The following is a 14,485-nucleotide window of genomic DNA, read 5'->3' as shown; positions in this document are numbered from 1 at the left end:
GCAAATAGTTACATTGTTTCAGCTCATTGTGACTGAATTTAACTTCGCACCTCGAGAGAAATTGTGCCGAAACTCTAATTGCTTGTGAAAATAAGAATTTTTTGTTTTGCAAAGTACTTACAGCTAAGTTTGTTTTCTAGTGTAAGTACTTGAATGACCTTATCGCAAAAAAAGACGGTGATGGTGAAGGAGGACGTGGCAAAACAAGAGCTCTAATAAGCAGAATAACAGTTCAGCAAGTGCCTTTTAAAACTTCGCACATTTCTTAGCCGTCTTCCGAAAAACAACGGCGTGAAATCAACAAAATTTGTGATATGTAAAGGAAAACTCGGCGGCAAATTATCTAAGTTTCTATATAAAAATCAACGCGTGGCTCACATTAGTTACGTTGAAGTTGAACTGTGGCGTCGTAGGAAACCGTGAACACATCCAGCCATTCGCAAAATTCTAACTTAAAATACAACTTAATTTTTATATCGACGTCCTTCTCCGCGATGCCTACCGCTAAAGGTCCTAAGTGCTAATCAGCCGACTGCAAACTTCTTAAGTAGAAAGTCAGACTGCCTCAATACATTTCAATCTCATGAAGTTAACCTGTATACTTCACGAGTTTGCTTTTGATGAGTTGTTACGATACGGTTTCATGATTAGACAGTTTTAACTTCTTGGGTATGATAAACCAACTCAACAAGTTAAAAGGTAGCTGATTGGCTTATTTTGTACTAATCAGTTCATTCCAGATTCTTTTTTGGTGTTCCAAAAAGGTTTAAGCCGGTGTTTACTATAAAGACCTTTGCAACTTGGTCACAGCGAGAAAAAGGAGATTTAATTGATAGAAAACAATTTTGAGGGTTAGTGCATGACACTTGTGATGAAAGTCAATTTTTTTCAGTTGGCACTATAAAGAAAGAGTAAATTTAGCACATAACCCTTCCCACAAAGCGTGTGTAGTAAAACCGGGTAGAGTCTGGTTGGAAGTTCTCAGGTCTTGCTTCCTTGATCCGGTTATTCAGTTCACAGGACTTTTCTACTATTACGTAATTGTAACTTTGGCAGGTGATTTCTCTCTCGCAACTCATATCACACTCATGGATGGCTGTTACCGAGAACTTCTTGAAGACAAATTCCTGCAGAGCCATTCCACTCATACTCCTTCCTTGTCTGCATTGTTTACTCAGTTGCAGATATGATGTCTATCAAGACGCCAGTATAAAAGAGCCAAGCAGCTTTCCACGACATGAATCAATCACTGAACTTTATAAGGGCAAATAGAAGTAAGAGTGGACGTTGTGACGATAGTGGCCTATGAAATAGAAGTATAAATAGTAGAAGTATAAGAGAATATTGATATCCTCTTGTAGAAGTACTAACAGTAGTTGTAGAAGTAGTAGTTAATAGTATTAGTACTGATAGTATCTCCAAAAGTCTGATTTGAACAACTGAAGAAAGAAATAGAATAAATGAAAGGGAGCTCGGTAAAGCTCGGATTCCACACTCTGATGCTCTCCGATGCTTCACCACTGAGCCACATCACGGATTCCATGTATCTTTGTCTCACGCTCGTGACAAGACGAAAAACATCTTTCTCTATCTCTTTAACGGGCTCAAAACGTACCATCTTTGTTATTCCATTTACAAACATGACGCTATCATACATGAGCTTCGTAATGGGCCTCGCTCAACATAGAGTCTCTGTGGCTCAGTGGTGAAATGTTACCCGAAAACCTCATTTCTCCTGGGTAACCAGGATGAAGAAATAATATCCTGGAAATTATTGACATTTACTAGAATCCGAAACAGCAAAACGAAACGAAACAAGCGAAACGATCGAAATGACCAATACAAAACGACCAAAACGGAACGACCGAAACGACCAAAAAAGTATACAAAAAAATTAATAATGATAAAACTGAATGCCCAAGGGTGTCAAGCATTAGCCGTTATATTCGTGTCGTTTAGACTATGTGGTCTACTCCCTATCTACCTCACAAGGAAATTCAGTTATCTCTCGATTGCCATCAGCTTGGCATGAGGCGTCGAGGGACCTTAATAAAAAAACGAAATCAATACAAATAGTCACGGACATAAACGTTGTCAATGAATACCGTAATCTGTTTGTTCCTCTCCTTTCCGTATACGTTCCTTCCTGTGAGAGTTCGACATAGAAGAGCAGATTTTCTTTAAGTTTATCGCGCACGCTCACTTTTCGTCCTACGCGTGCTATAAAAAGCAAACATGTGAGACCTCAGCTAGGTGTAGCGCAATGTTCATTGTTTAAAAAGGCGGGTCATTTTTAATTCAAATTCAATTTGTAAGTGGTAGTGCCAAGTTTTTAGCAAGAGCTCTATCATTGTTGTTAGGTGTATAATGGTCAACTGGTATAATTTGATGATGTAAGACTAAGAAACTCAGACAGCTGTAGTGCTAAGCCAATGTATCACCTACCTGTCATTCATTTTATCCCAAACAGTGAACGGTAAACGGGTTTTGTATGACTATCCATTCCCCGAGAAACCATAAGATGCCAGTCTCGGAACATCCAGAAACAATGCTGTACGTGAATTAAAAAGTGGAACAGTTAATGGCGTAGAGAAACTTAATATAACATTTACACATATTTGATAAATGTGATTTCACAGGAAATCCGCGTAAAATGTATTGAGGGAAAATCATTTCCCTCGTGGAGTCCAGAGTGACAAAACCCTTTTTCACACACATGGCTATCGAAAGTAAGGTCCTTTTCTGCTTCAAAATTTTGAATGAGCTATCGACATCTCTAAGCGTAAATTGAATTTAAAAATTGTAAATTAATATACACTTAGTTTCCCGAGGGACCATACATGAAATGCTTTGTTATATATTTAGACTATCCCCTTAGCCAATTATATGGCAAAAACAAACAAACAAAGACGACACAACTTCTTTGTTCACAATCGTCAACCCTGCTGAATGAATACGTCTTAACTTAATTACCAATGTTTCGAAGTACATGAAAAAATAAAATATGGTTTTATAACCTCAATAAGGAAAACAAAATTATCTGTCATTGTAAAAATTGATGGTGACATTTCCTCCAGAAAATGCTCCTGCGTTAAAGTTTACAGTCTCCTGGCCATGAGAGTATTCGGCGCACGGGCAACAACTACGCAAAAGTATCCCGGTCGGGATACATTTGAATTTGATCAGGGACCAAGAATCAACCAATCACAGTGCTCGTTTTGATGAGCGGAAGTCTCGGTATGTAACAATGGTTTATGTCCCTGAAAATGTAATCCAATAATACACTTGCGAAATAAAGAGGTAAATAAACACGCAAATGAATAAATAGGAAGATCAATGAACACACGTAAAATTTAAAAAACTCGCAAAACAAATAATTGAATATACTGTTGAAGGTTGTATCGTTAAAAGGTTGTATCGTTAAAAGCTATCTCATGGCAGAGAAATCAAATTTTAGACTGAGCAGTGGAATCCTATCGTTTGTACAAACTCGCTTTATTCCTCAAAAAAGCGTGCTCCCATGTTTCGAAAAAAATGAAAATAAATCCCGTTAGAATTTCGCTATCTTTTTAAAGGAAAAATCGCTGGCCAGCACCACCCCGCGCTTTGATCATCGCCCAGAAAAAAAAACAATATTACCAGGATCAAACACGGCCTGAATAACCTGAACATATTGCATTCTTAGCCCATTCAATACTAGGAAAAAAGAAGTACGCACGATTTCGCTGGTGAATCAAGACCCAAGTACTCGGAGATGCCGAGTAACGCAAGCACAAAAATGGCCGACTTCACTCATTTGGAAAACGAACTGAAAATCCAGAATTTTCGTTTTGCTTTTAGTCAAAGAATTCAGGGAATTCTTTCAATATCCGAGAGTTGTCCTCATCATTTCAAACCAAGGTTACGCTTGAATTTTTCTCGTTGTTAACCACACAGATAGCGCCTGAAAACCAGATTGCATCCTGTTCAACAATAATAATTTCTCCTCACAATTTTGCCTTTTCGTAGGATTTTTCGATCAGCGAGCATGGGTTTTGTTATATTTTTTTCAGACAGCAAATCCAGTCGGAAAACACTAGAAAACTAGTCAGCAAATTCATTAATCTTGACCCTATTCTTTGTGAGAAAGAATTAATCACAACTATTGACGGTCCATCTCTACTATACGTACGGCATTTTGAAACTAGACGTGAAAGAAAATTCCAAGGCTATTACTCCAGTCCAGGAAAAAAAGACCAAATCAATCCAATATGATGGGGAGATCTACCACTACTTTGTAGAGTTAACCTTATACCAACAGGGCTCGTTTCATTTAGCGCCAGCGCTTAGATTAGAAGAGGATCGATTATGTGGAGTCAGGTGATTCAGAAGTGAATGACCGCCTGCGACATAAGTGGAAATTAGGATCACTGCATGCAATCTTAACGGAGAGTGACATAAAAGTAGTGATAAATCTTATCCTTCTGTCATTAAGGACTCTTGCATTTTTGAATATTAATGCTCTACATCTATTGTATAACCAGACATACGTGGTAGGAAGTATATTCGGTTGATTTGTTCGCAAAGAAAAGATTAGCAACTTAATGCAAAGTTATGATCATCGAAAACTCAAACGATTCTTGGTTGGAGATGACACAGCTGGATTAATAACGAATGACGAAATTTTCCCGTCACGTCGCTTCACCAAGTCTTCAACGTTCAATTTCAGGAAAAGCTCTCAATCTCTGTCTGCACAAAAATTTAATGCCACATTTAAATAGTTTGAGGTTGATTACAGAGACAAAATCGTTTCAAAGTACAGCCACCGCAACCGTTACAGGGATATCAAATTTTCAATGACTTTAGACCTGTTAGAAACGGTTCGGTCACCTTTAAATATTTGCTTAACACCATTACTGATAAATTTTAATCACATCTCGTTACAATGCTGCTAGAGCGAATATCTCTTTTAAAAATCAATAATCAATTCGTGAACCCATCATTTTTCTTTTTTTTTTTTCTCTGTAGGTGATACCGTTTTCGGAAAAAAAATTAAGATTTTAAGAGTGTCTGGGCAAAGTTAGAATTTATTACTAATTATACACTTTGTTTCAATTTTTATAATTATTTGTCCGGCGGTGACCTAAACACGCACTTTACGTTCTGCGTGATTGATTTCTATTTAACTTGGTAAGTAGGATAAACTTTAAGGCAAGAGATACTCTCAAGTAGCTCGAGAAGATCAAGGGAAAATTTAAAGTTACTGAAAAAATTTTACCCGACAAAACTTTACAGCGGGCCAAGGACAGCACATTTTAGTAACAAAATCTTTATTGGCAAAAATTGACTCAAAGAAATAGAGATAAAGAGAGTTATTGTAGAATCCCTGAAGTATATTTTGATAAGGCAGAAGGGAAATTTTGTCCTTCCATTTGCAAAAAAAAAAAAAAATACAAAAGCAAAAGAAAACCTCTTAATTGTCACGTCGCAAATGTTTATGTGTTTTGTCATAGTAAGCAATGCTAATATGGCACATGAATTATTTTTCATGAGAACCAACCACCTGTTCGCGTATCCGAAACCAATTTTCTTCTATAGAACTGTACATTTCTTCAAACGATTTGATATTCTGTCCCAACTATACGTAAACAAACTTCACAGTGCTTGCAGAAAACGAATCTTGATTCGAAAATCCCCGAACTTTGGAGTAGGGTTCGAGAATTAAATAAAGAGATTAAAATGTACATATCAGCCCAAGTTAAAGGGGTCAAGATAATAACAATACAAAGGCTGCTCTTATGGTATTCGCTACTATTTATCATAGTTCTATTGCAAAAAAAATGTAAGTTTAAAGACTTTCTATTTATTTCTCGATCAATAGACATAACTTTATCGAATAACCCCCTATTCAAGCAACTTTCAAAGAGATGCTTGCGACATGCAATTTAGCTGATTCTTTTGCTGAGAGCTGAGAACTGGTGGTACATTTTTATTGTTGAAGTCAAAGCTCATTTAACCCGGACTTTTACGATAAATTTCTCTTCGAGAATAGAGTCTTGAGTTTAAAAAGAAAAAGAGCTTTACTCCCAATGAGAGTTCGAAACGTTTGTAGTTAAATCGATAAGAGGAATTTTTGAGTGTCACCTTTAAATAATTTAACATATTTCATCCGAAAATACTAATTAAGAAGAGACAAGCTCTAATAAGTTCTCGAAGGGTCAATAAAAGGTTTCATTTTCTTGATCTTTTTATTTTCAGGTGGGAGAAATTCAAGAATTCATATATACATAAATTAACGCTTTTAGCCGTTTGGCATTGGTAACCTTCGTTTTTTAATTGCTCACCTAACTAAATAGATTCTACGGAATTATTTCAGCTGTGTATAAATCAATATCGTTGAACTGCATCATGATATTTCGTTTCTTTGCTTAGTTAATGTACATTCACCACTCCGTTGGATAGGAGTGCTAGGCTATGCTTTAGCCCTCAAACAGTTCACATAAATTTTCATTTTTTTAACTCATTTACGATGAGAAGTTACTTAAAACTCCTAAATTTAGTCTTACTTTTAGCGACGTTATGGAATTCTGCAAGAGGCGCTGGTAAGTAAAATATTCGTTTTGAATTCAAGTGTTCGTGTGTTAACAACTTAAAGCTAAAATCTTAGGACCACATTCGAATTAGAAGCTGAATAAGCTGCCGTTAACTCATTAAAACTCATCTAATTTCCAGTGTTCTTTAATACCAGTTGAAAACCAAGATCCATCAATTTTTGTAGTTTCTTTTGGTGACTCCAACTTAATTTTTCTCTGTTTACTTCTGTGAAAATTTTATTGTTGATTAACATAGCTATAAGATCCTCGGATAGTTTTTGGAAAAATGATTATTACTCAATCATAATCATATCTCCGCAAAGTTTTATTTCCAAATTATGTCAATCAGTACACTTAGAAAGAAAGTAGCCACTTCAATACGTACGTTCCTTTTGATGAGCACATGTATACTTTTCATGCCTAAGCTGATATTTTTGCATTTAAGACCCTTTGGAAGGCAAAATTCTTGTTCTTTGGTTTACAAAACAAAACTGAACAGGAATCTACTACCAAATAGACAAATAGTTTTTATCGTTTGATTAGCTTTTTCTGTAGGAAAGTAACAATACTATTTTTCTGTCCATTAAATTTCTCTAAATAAAATTATAGTGAATATGTTTTTTTTAAATTTTACATTAACACGCAAGAAAGATTCCAACAAACTCTTTTGTCATGTTCACAAAATTCCGCCTCCTTTATTACTGAAATCATACTGATGAGGAAGATTCTTTCAAAATATTTTTGTCGATGATACATCATCACGTTGGCTTCATTTGGCAGTGCGAAAAACACCTACGGTTTGAATACATCCTATACAAACATTTTAACGTAAAAAATTTTAACTTAAATATCTTCTTTTTTTCTCTTGATTATTTTCCTCAATGCCTAAGCAATGAAAAGGCTTAATATAAATGATTTAATCTTTCACGATACTAAAACCTTATGCAAATGTGTTTAGATTCTTTCATTCCTTAAAAAATGTTTTTAAATCGCGAACTTTCCCTATTTTTTTACTTTTTTTGCCGCTTGTGCTTCAGTGGATGGCGGTTGGTCCGGTTGGACTGCGTGGAGCGGCTGCGCAGCAGGTGTTTGCGCGGGAAATCAGCGAATTCGAACAAGAACTTGCACCAATCCCATCCCGACTGAGGATGGGAAGTACTGCGATGGAGATAGTGCCGAGCAGTTAGATTGCCTGAGTGAGTATTACGCCAAAATTGTCATCTCTGGTTCCAACTAATTCTCCCGATTTCCATTACGTTATGCGACAGAGCCACATGTAAAGAAAGATAACTTTTTGTTCATCACTGAGGGTGACTAACATCTAATTTCTCCTCACAATATCAGCCCTGAATCACACCTTAAGTTCACAAAAAATGAAGGGAATTGCCACAAACTAAACATTGATTGTTAAACCAAATCTCCTTGTGAGCATAGTATGGAGAATACGAATACTGATGTCAGGGTGTGAGGGTTAAAGAACAAAGTCGTAAACTGGTGACAGCAAGGCTCCTACGAGGAAAGAAAATTCAAAGTTTACATTAAGTTAAAGCTGAAGATTTTTTCAGTCCATTTTTCACATATACCACGTTAAGTGAAAATGTTTCCTTTTAGAAATTCAACTAGAAATCCCCGATTTTCGATTTTGTCCTTTGTTACAAGGTTCTCCAGAACACTGAAAATATTGTCACCTACTTCAAGCTTAAACGGACGAAATGGAACTATAAGAAAGAACTTGAACGTTTGAATCTGCTATAAAATTAAAGCATTACCTTTACATGTTCCTTTACTATGACATACAGTATCTATAGCCTATCAACACACTTTTAAAAATATCATTGCAGTCGACGGCGGTTTTACAGAATGGAGTCAGTGGTCTCTGTGTGATAACCCGTGCGGGGGATCTGTAGTGAACAGGTCAAGAACGTGCACTAACCCCACCCCTACTTCAGACGGACAGCCTTGTTCTGGAGACACATTTCAAACAAAGCTGGAATGTATTTCCCCATGCCCAAGTAAGGAATTTGATATCCTTTCAAAAGTGCTCTCTTTCAGCTCCAAGGTTTCAGAACGAAGAATTCTAGCCGAGTGTACCGTTTTTACCAGATTAAAACCCGTGATGTGTGATGAAGTTGAAGCGTTCTGATGCGGCATTTATTTCAAAAACATTTTTTTTAATAGTAACTGGAAACATAAATCATCGGAAGATAATATGTTAATCAGAACGTGCTTTAAGTTCCAATGTCTAGCATTTTTGCTGCGAAAGAATCGCTAATTTTGGAATTTTAATTCAAAGAGGATGAATTGAGGAATCTTATCCCCCACACATACGCACATTTTAATGATAATTTTTTCAAATGTAATTTTCTCACACGTTCCAATGGCGCAGCTATTTTGAGTTTATTGGTTACTGAGTCCGTGATAAAGTTTGATGTGTGATGTTTGGTGGATTGCAATTTGCACAGCTATTTTGAGAACTTTGCTTCATCTTTCATTTTGATGTGGTGACGACATTTTTTGTTAAGCTGCCGTTGGCATGAGCTGTGAAAGCATTTCCCCTGGGCTCTTCTCTTAAAAGCCTGAGTTTATACTCTCATTATACTCTACAAGATAATCAACGTGGAAGAGGTTTCAGGCGAAGGTTTGGATGTACCAGAATATTCTGCAATCGTGTATTCAGGCAAATTATCTTTCGGGTTAAAGTTTAATAGCAAGAGCGATTTCAAATGCAAAATAATTCATTTTGTAAGATCAGCTATTGAATCGCCTTATTCTGCGTCAGAAACTTTCTGTTTCAAAATAGTTCAAGGCTTATGAGCTGTCGTTTTTGATGACTTTACGTTTCTTTTTAGCTTCCCCTCTTGACGGTGGATGGAGTTCCTGGTCCCCTTGGGAAACGTGTTCCAAGACATGTGGTATATTAGGTGGATCTGTTTTACGCAGAAGTAGGGTTTGTAACCAACCACCTCCGATGAATGGCGGTGCAAGCTGTCCTGGTAACGACACGGAAGTGACTAAAGCTTGCTTCACACCATGTCCAGGTAAGTGAATGCTTTCCTCAACAATGACTTGAGGACAAAATGTTTTCAGTTGCTATATCATTCACTTACCTATATATCAATTTTTTTCATTAATTATTTCTATTCTCAGTCAAAAAGTAAAAATCTCCGCATCAACTAATTCATTTCTTCAACTTTTTATTTATGTGCAGTGGATGGTGGTTTTGGCTTATGGTCAGCTTGGTCAGCTTGCAGTGAAACATGTGGTACTGGTACCCAGTCTAGAAGCAGACTGTGCGACAACCCTGTTCCTGCCAATAAAGGTCAAAATTGCAGCGGTGACTTCGATCAAGCCAAAAGCTGTAAACTGACATCATGCCCTGGTAGGAAATTTTAAACGAGTAATGAGTTCAGCAATGAGAATAGCAAACTTTCAAAAATGTAGTGGAGCACTCTATGAGAAAGTCTTTCGAAATGTCACGCCGGTACCAACAAAGTATTAACCAATCAGATTGAGGGAGATTACATATCAGGGTCAAATACTCAAATGTAACAAATCCGCCTCCAGCAAATCATGTTCATGCTGTCGTTCTATAGATTCTTAAATAATGAAAGCACAATTAGTTGCAATACTTATGAGGGACTAATAAAGAAAAAAGATAAAATTCCTATCCAGAATCCATCTAAAATACAATATGTTTAAATCGGAAAAAAGGGAAAAAGTCAAATAGAATAACAAACTCGTACCTCAACTCGCTTGTCAATTCTTTTTTATGCTGAGCGATCAAAAATATTTTTCCAGGTGCTGTGGACGGCGTCTTTTCAACTTGGTCTGACTGGAGCACGTGCACAGAACCCAAGTATTGTCTTCAAGGTCACAAGACACGAACTAGAACTTGTACCAATCCTCCCCCAGCAAATGGCGGAGACGAGTGTGTTGGCCTCGCACAGGAAAATAAAGATTGTCCCACACAGGCAGATGGATGCTCTGGTAAGAAAAAGTTCCAGTATAAGAAGGTCGATTTCTTTTCACAGCGATGATCACATAAATACAACACTCAAAATACCTCAATTGATGTCAAACATTGCAGACAATTGAAAAAATTAAATCGGTATTATTTTAATACAAAGTTAAAGAGGTTTCTAGTTAAATTTGGAACGAGTAAGGACAAAAAATACATAACAATTTTCACTAACTCTACCGGCTCGTGCTACGTTTTTGAGTCTTGAGCTTATTCAATCGTTGAATCATTACCTGTAAAAATCGCATAGCCACGAAAACTAAAGAAAATAAGAACATGACCTCTTAGCAGGGTAGAAATGGCCTCGTTGATAGTGCGCTGTGCCTCTAATCGCAAGGACCATGTTCGAGGTCTAGTCACTTAATTTAGAAAGCGTTCCAGCTTGCAAAGGCTCTCTCCGCACAATTATGAATTGGTATCAAATGAGTAAGGAAAACCTGCTAATATGCTGAGTATAACAAGCATTAGTTAGCATTCTAACCAGGAAGGAGTAGGTAAGGGTACAGGTCAGCATTTAAGACAGATAGTCTTTCTGCCTTAGCTTATTCCAGTCTGTGGCATGAGGCGAATAGTTGCTGTAGTGCTTCTCGTTATGAAAAGGATGCTAGTCCTTCTTTTGTTGCAGAGTTATAGTCATAAAGGATGAGTTTTTACGAAGCTCATTGATAGGATACTCAAAATTCATTGGGCATCTTTCGTGTGATTGCACCTGACCCGTGGAATAGCACCGAGTGGCCAACATATAATAGGAATCCATAACTCTCTTCTTCTTCTGGTAATATGTTTGTTACTTTTATTCTTTTTCATAGTGCCTCAGCCGGACAAACCGGACAAAACAGCAGCAGATCCAAATTCCTGGATTGGTCTCGAATGTACAGCAACGGAAAAATTCTCAGCTACTGGAGCTTACAAACAAAACGTGCCTTTTGCTGTATATTCGAGCTTTTCTTTCATCAAATCTGAGCTGGAGAGTGGATGGTTTGCAATTCTAATCGAGCCGGACGACAAGGATGATTATGGAAAAAAAAATCTCACCAAGGTTTGTGAACTGATACACAGTAACAAGGGTTACTGGTTAAGAAACCGATAGGCATTAGACTACGGGTCGATTTGAGTATTTCATTTAAAAATGAGTGGCACGTGGATTTTGTATCCCTAAGGCTCAGGTAAGCTTTTGGGTAACCACTTCAATAGCCACTAAGAGCGCGTCGCATACGACCCATTTTAGCGAGTCATCCATTTCCAGGTTTCTCTAATGTAATAAACCTAGAAAACTGATAAATTCGCTAAAATGGGTTCTTTTCAACATAAAAAGCGTTCAGGTAACAAGCGATGCACTGTGGAAGTAAGGTGAGGTATTTTTATTGAAAATCTGACTTACTTTTTTATTGCTAAGAGCGGTCGTAAATATTTCCATAAAAACTCCTATAATTTCTCTATGACTCTCATTTCGCAAGATGATCATCTCAGAGCTAGAGCTTGGGCCGCCTGTGATTTAAGCAGATCTAGTTACGCTGACTATAATATTATGAAAATTTTCGCTTTAGTGTGTTAATAGTAACCGACTAACGTACTGGATTTGTTCTATTTATGTCCTGTTTGCCTACTTTACGCCATTTCTTCATAATTTCTTTGCATGTCAATTTCCTATCCCCATTCAATTGTCCAAAAGTTTAAGTTGGTTGTACACAGATCGAGCACATCTTTTGTTTTGGTTTTCACACATTATATCTGAAAGAATCAACGGGTAATTTTTATTTCTCAGTCGGTTCAAAAGGATTAAATTGTTTTGATTGTCGCGCACGCTCAGTCTTGAAAACCTTGTTAACTATGAATTCATTTTTTCATAAACCATTCCTCTTCCCTTGACAGGTGTGTTTTGAGACAGTCGACCCGGTAACCATTAAGAAGGTCGTCGACAACATAGCAACCTACTACGCTAAAACCTCCGCTATTCCAGGGTGGACCAAGACTGATCAGGCAGAAAACGTCTTAGGTTTTTCGATCTGGATAGATGAGGCGCAAGCGCTAAGAAAATACGAGTTTCAGGTCGATAGATCAGCAGAATACGTGCCCATTTCCGGTTATAAGATGACGGATGTCAGGTTAGTGCCAACGGAGTAACATTTCAAACAAATAAAAATGAGGCGTCTTCGACATTTTCGAGTAAAAACTAAAAAAAAAAGGGATGAAAGTCGAGTAAATCGTGCCATAATATTTGGCACGTTTTAAAAATAATGAATCAGTGCTGAGGAAGTGCTCAACTATGTTTGCTGTGTTCCTGGAATTTGAAGGTTATAACCCGTTTCCACCCAAACATCAGTACGCATGTCGGTTCTCTATACTATTCTCCTTAGATTTCCTATGGTGATGAGAAGGAGAATTTGTTTAACATTTAAGAGCTTCTTGAGTGGGTGGTCATTTTCTGTATTCTCATAAATTTATTGTTTGATTCAGTGGTGATAATGTATTGAGAAATTAAATGCTAGTCACAGTTGGGGTTAAAGGGTTGACTCATGAAGTGTAAATCTTGGTGCATAGTTTGTACCTTGGCTCTGCCGTATGGATGCATCTCATTCATTCTTGCTTGACTCTCAGGTTCTCGTACTACACAGAAGGAAACTCTCAGACATTTAAAGCTAAAGGTAGCTACACACTGGATACAGGAAATGTTTTTGACACAGAAGTGAAGAAAGATGTCAATAGTGGTTCAGTATACGCCAAAGGAAAGGCTGATTCTGGTACATTTATGGACATGCTGTCATCATTTGGTATCGACCCCAATTCTTTTCCAGATTTCTTCGTCAATGCCCTAAAGTACGTTTCATTCATACTTCGACCGTTTTCTTTTCTTTTTTTTTGATAAAGGGGATAATTTTCTGAAGAACTGTTGCGCTGCGTCTGTGGGGGTATAACAAGAGAAATTGGTTTTACAAACTGAGTTGATAACGTACAATCCACCATTAACAATTTCTAAGCTGATGTTTCAGGCGTTAGCTCTTTGTCAGAACCCTTTTTAGTTACGTATATTGGGTTGATTTTCATCATTTTCTTTTGGTAACTGCACGCCTTAAAATCTGAGACTAAAATGAAAATATTCATCTCAAATACGCCGGTATCACAATACATGTTAGTTAGGCACTAAATATCGCAAGAAATGTTACATGAAACCAAGAAAGAACCTGTTTATCGGTGCATCTCAACGTTTGGAGTGCTTTCACTGCTGATTTCCTTTTCCCTTTTGCAAATCTTTTTTTTTCGCTTAAAGGGGAGCAGGATTATGGGATTTTACCATGAAGCCTGTGGAGTTGCTGAGAAAAATTGACAAAGTCGGCGTATATCGTTTCACTGGATCAATCGACGCCGGCGGCGTGCCCATTCACGTCGAGGTCATCACAGGGTACAGATTTGGAAGACCAACGTTCGCTGTTGGATTTTCATTTGATAGCGAATCATTTGGTGCATTGTCCGAAAAACTGTCAGGAATTGGAGTAGATTTCCTTGATGCCATTGGATTGGAGCTACAAGTAAGCTTAGTGAGAATAACTATGTTCAGGATATCATACAACTCCTGCCAACGCTTTTATGAGATATTTAGACAATTTGAATACTTCACTCGTTTTGATGCTCCAAGAGTAACCGAATCATTAGGGGTTTGTTCTCGATTGCCTTAAAAATTCGAGTACGGACGATGACATCAATAACAACTACAACGACAACTACAGCAATAACAACAACAACAACAGCTCAGTAACCAGGTCACACACAAAAGAAGTCCTAGAATATTAATCTAATTCAATCAAAAAGGCAGCTCGCTTCGAATTAATACAGTTAAATCTACGGTGTCCTAAGTCGCTACAGTAGCAAATTAAGGACGATTTTCATACTTTTAGGT

General features: G+C 37.3%; 1 protein-coding gene and 1 long non-coding RNA gene across 3 annotated transcripts in view; one reads left to right on the top strand and one right to left on the bottom strand.

Moving 5' to 3' along the window:
* Positions 1-915: 915 nt before the first annotated feature.
* LOC149049149 (uncharacterized) lies at positions 916-4,421 on the bottom strand. Of its 2 annotated transcripts, XR_016185308.1 has the most exons (4): positions 4,172-4,421; positions 2,446-2,551; positions 1,985-2,045; positions 916-1,303 (listed from the first exon to the last, which is right to left on the bottom strand). It is a non-coding gene; the product is annotated as an uncharacterized LOC149049149 (long non-coding RNA). The 2 variants fall into 2 exon arrangements; XR_016185309.1 differs by lacking the exon at positions 1,985-2,045.
* A 1,996-nt stretch (positions 4,422-6,417) lies between these two features.
* LOC113666413 (uncharacterized) overlaps positions 6,418-14,485 on the top strand; it is a 33,055-nt gene continuing 24,987 nt past the window's right edge. The window contains exons 1-10 of the mRNA XM_027182189.2: positions 6,418-6,581; positions 7,610-7,768; positions 8,414-8,584; positions 9,422-9,610; positions 9,781-9,951; positions 10,371-10,559; positions 11,400-11,629; positions 12,463-12,695; positions 13,189-13,407; positions 13,859-14,117. Coding sequence (XP_027037990.2) covers positions 6,509-6,581; positions 7,610-7,768; positions 8,414-8,584; positions 9,422-9,610; positions 9,781-9,951; positions 10,371-10,559; positions 11,400-11,629; positions 12,463-12,695; positions 13,189-13,407; positions 13,859-14,117 — 1,893 coding nt within the window. The 5' untranslated portion in view covers positions 6,418-6,508. The remainder of the gene's footprint in view (positions 6,582-7,609; positions 7,769-8,413; positions 8,585-9,421; positions 9,611-9,780; positions 9,952-10,370; positions 10,560-11,399; positions 11,630-12,462; positions 12,696-13,188; positions 13,408-13,858; positions 14,118-14,485) is intronic.

This window comes from Pocillopora damicornis, chromosome 3, assembly GCF_964200805.1.
Source record: "Pocillopora damicornis chromosome 3, jaPocDami1.2, whole genome shotgun sequence".
Lineage (NCBI taxonomy): Eukaryota > Metazoa > Cnidaria > Anthozoa > Scleractinia > Pocilloporidae > Pocillopora > Pocillopora damicornis.
Note: the sequence above shows the minus strand (reverse complement) of the source record. Positions and strands in the feature narration are given on the sequence as shown.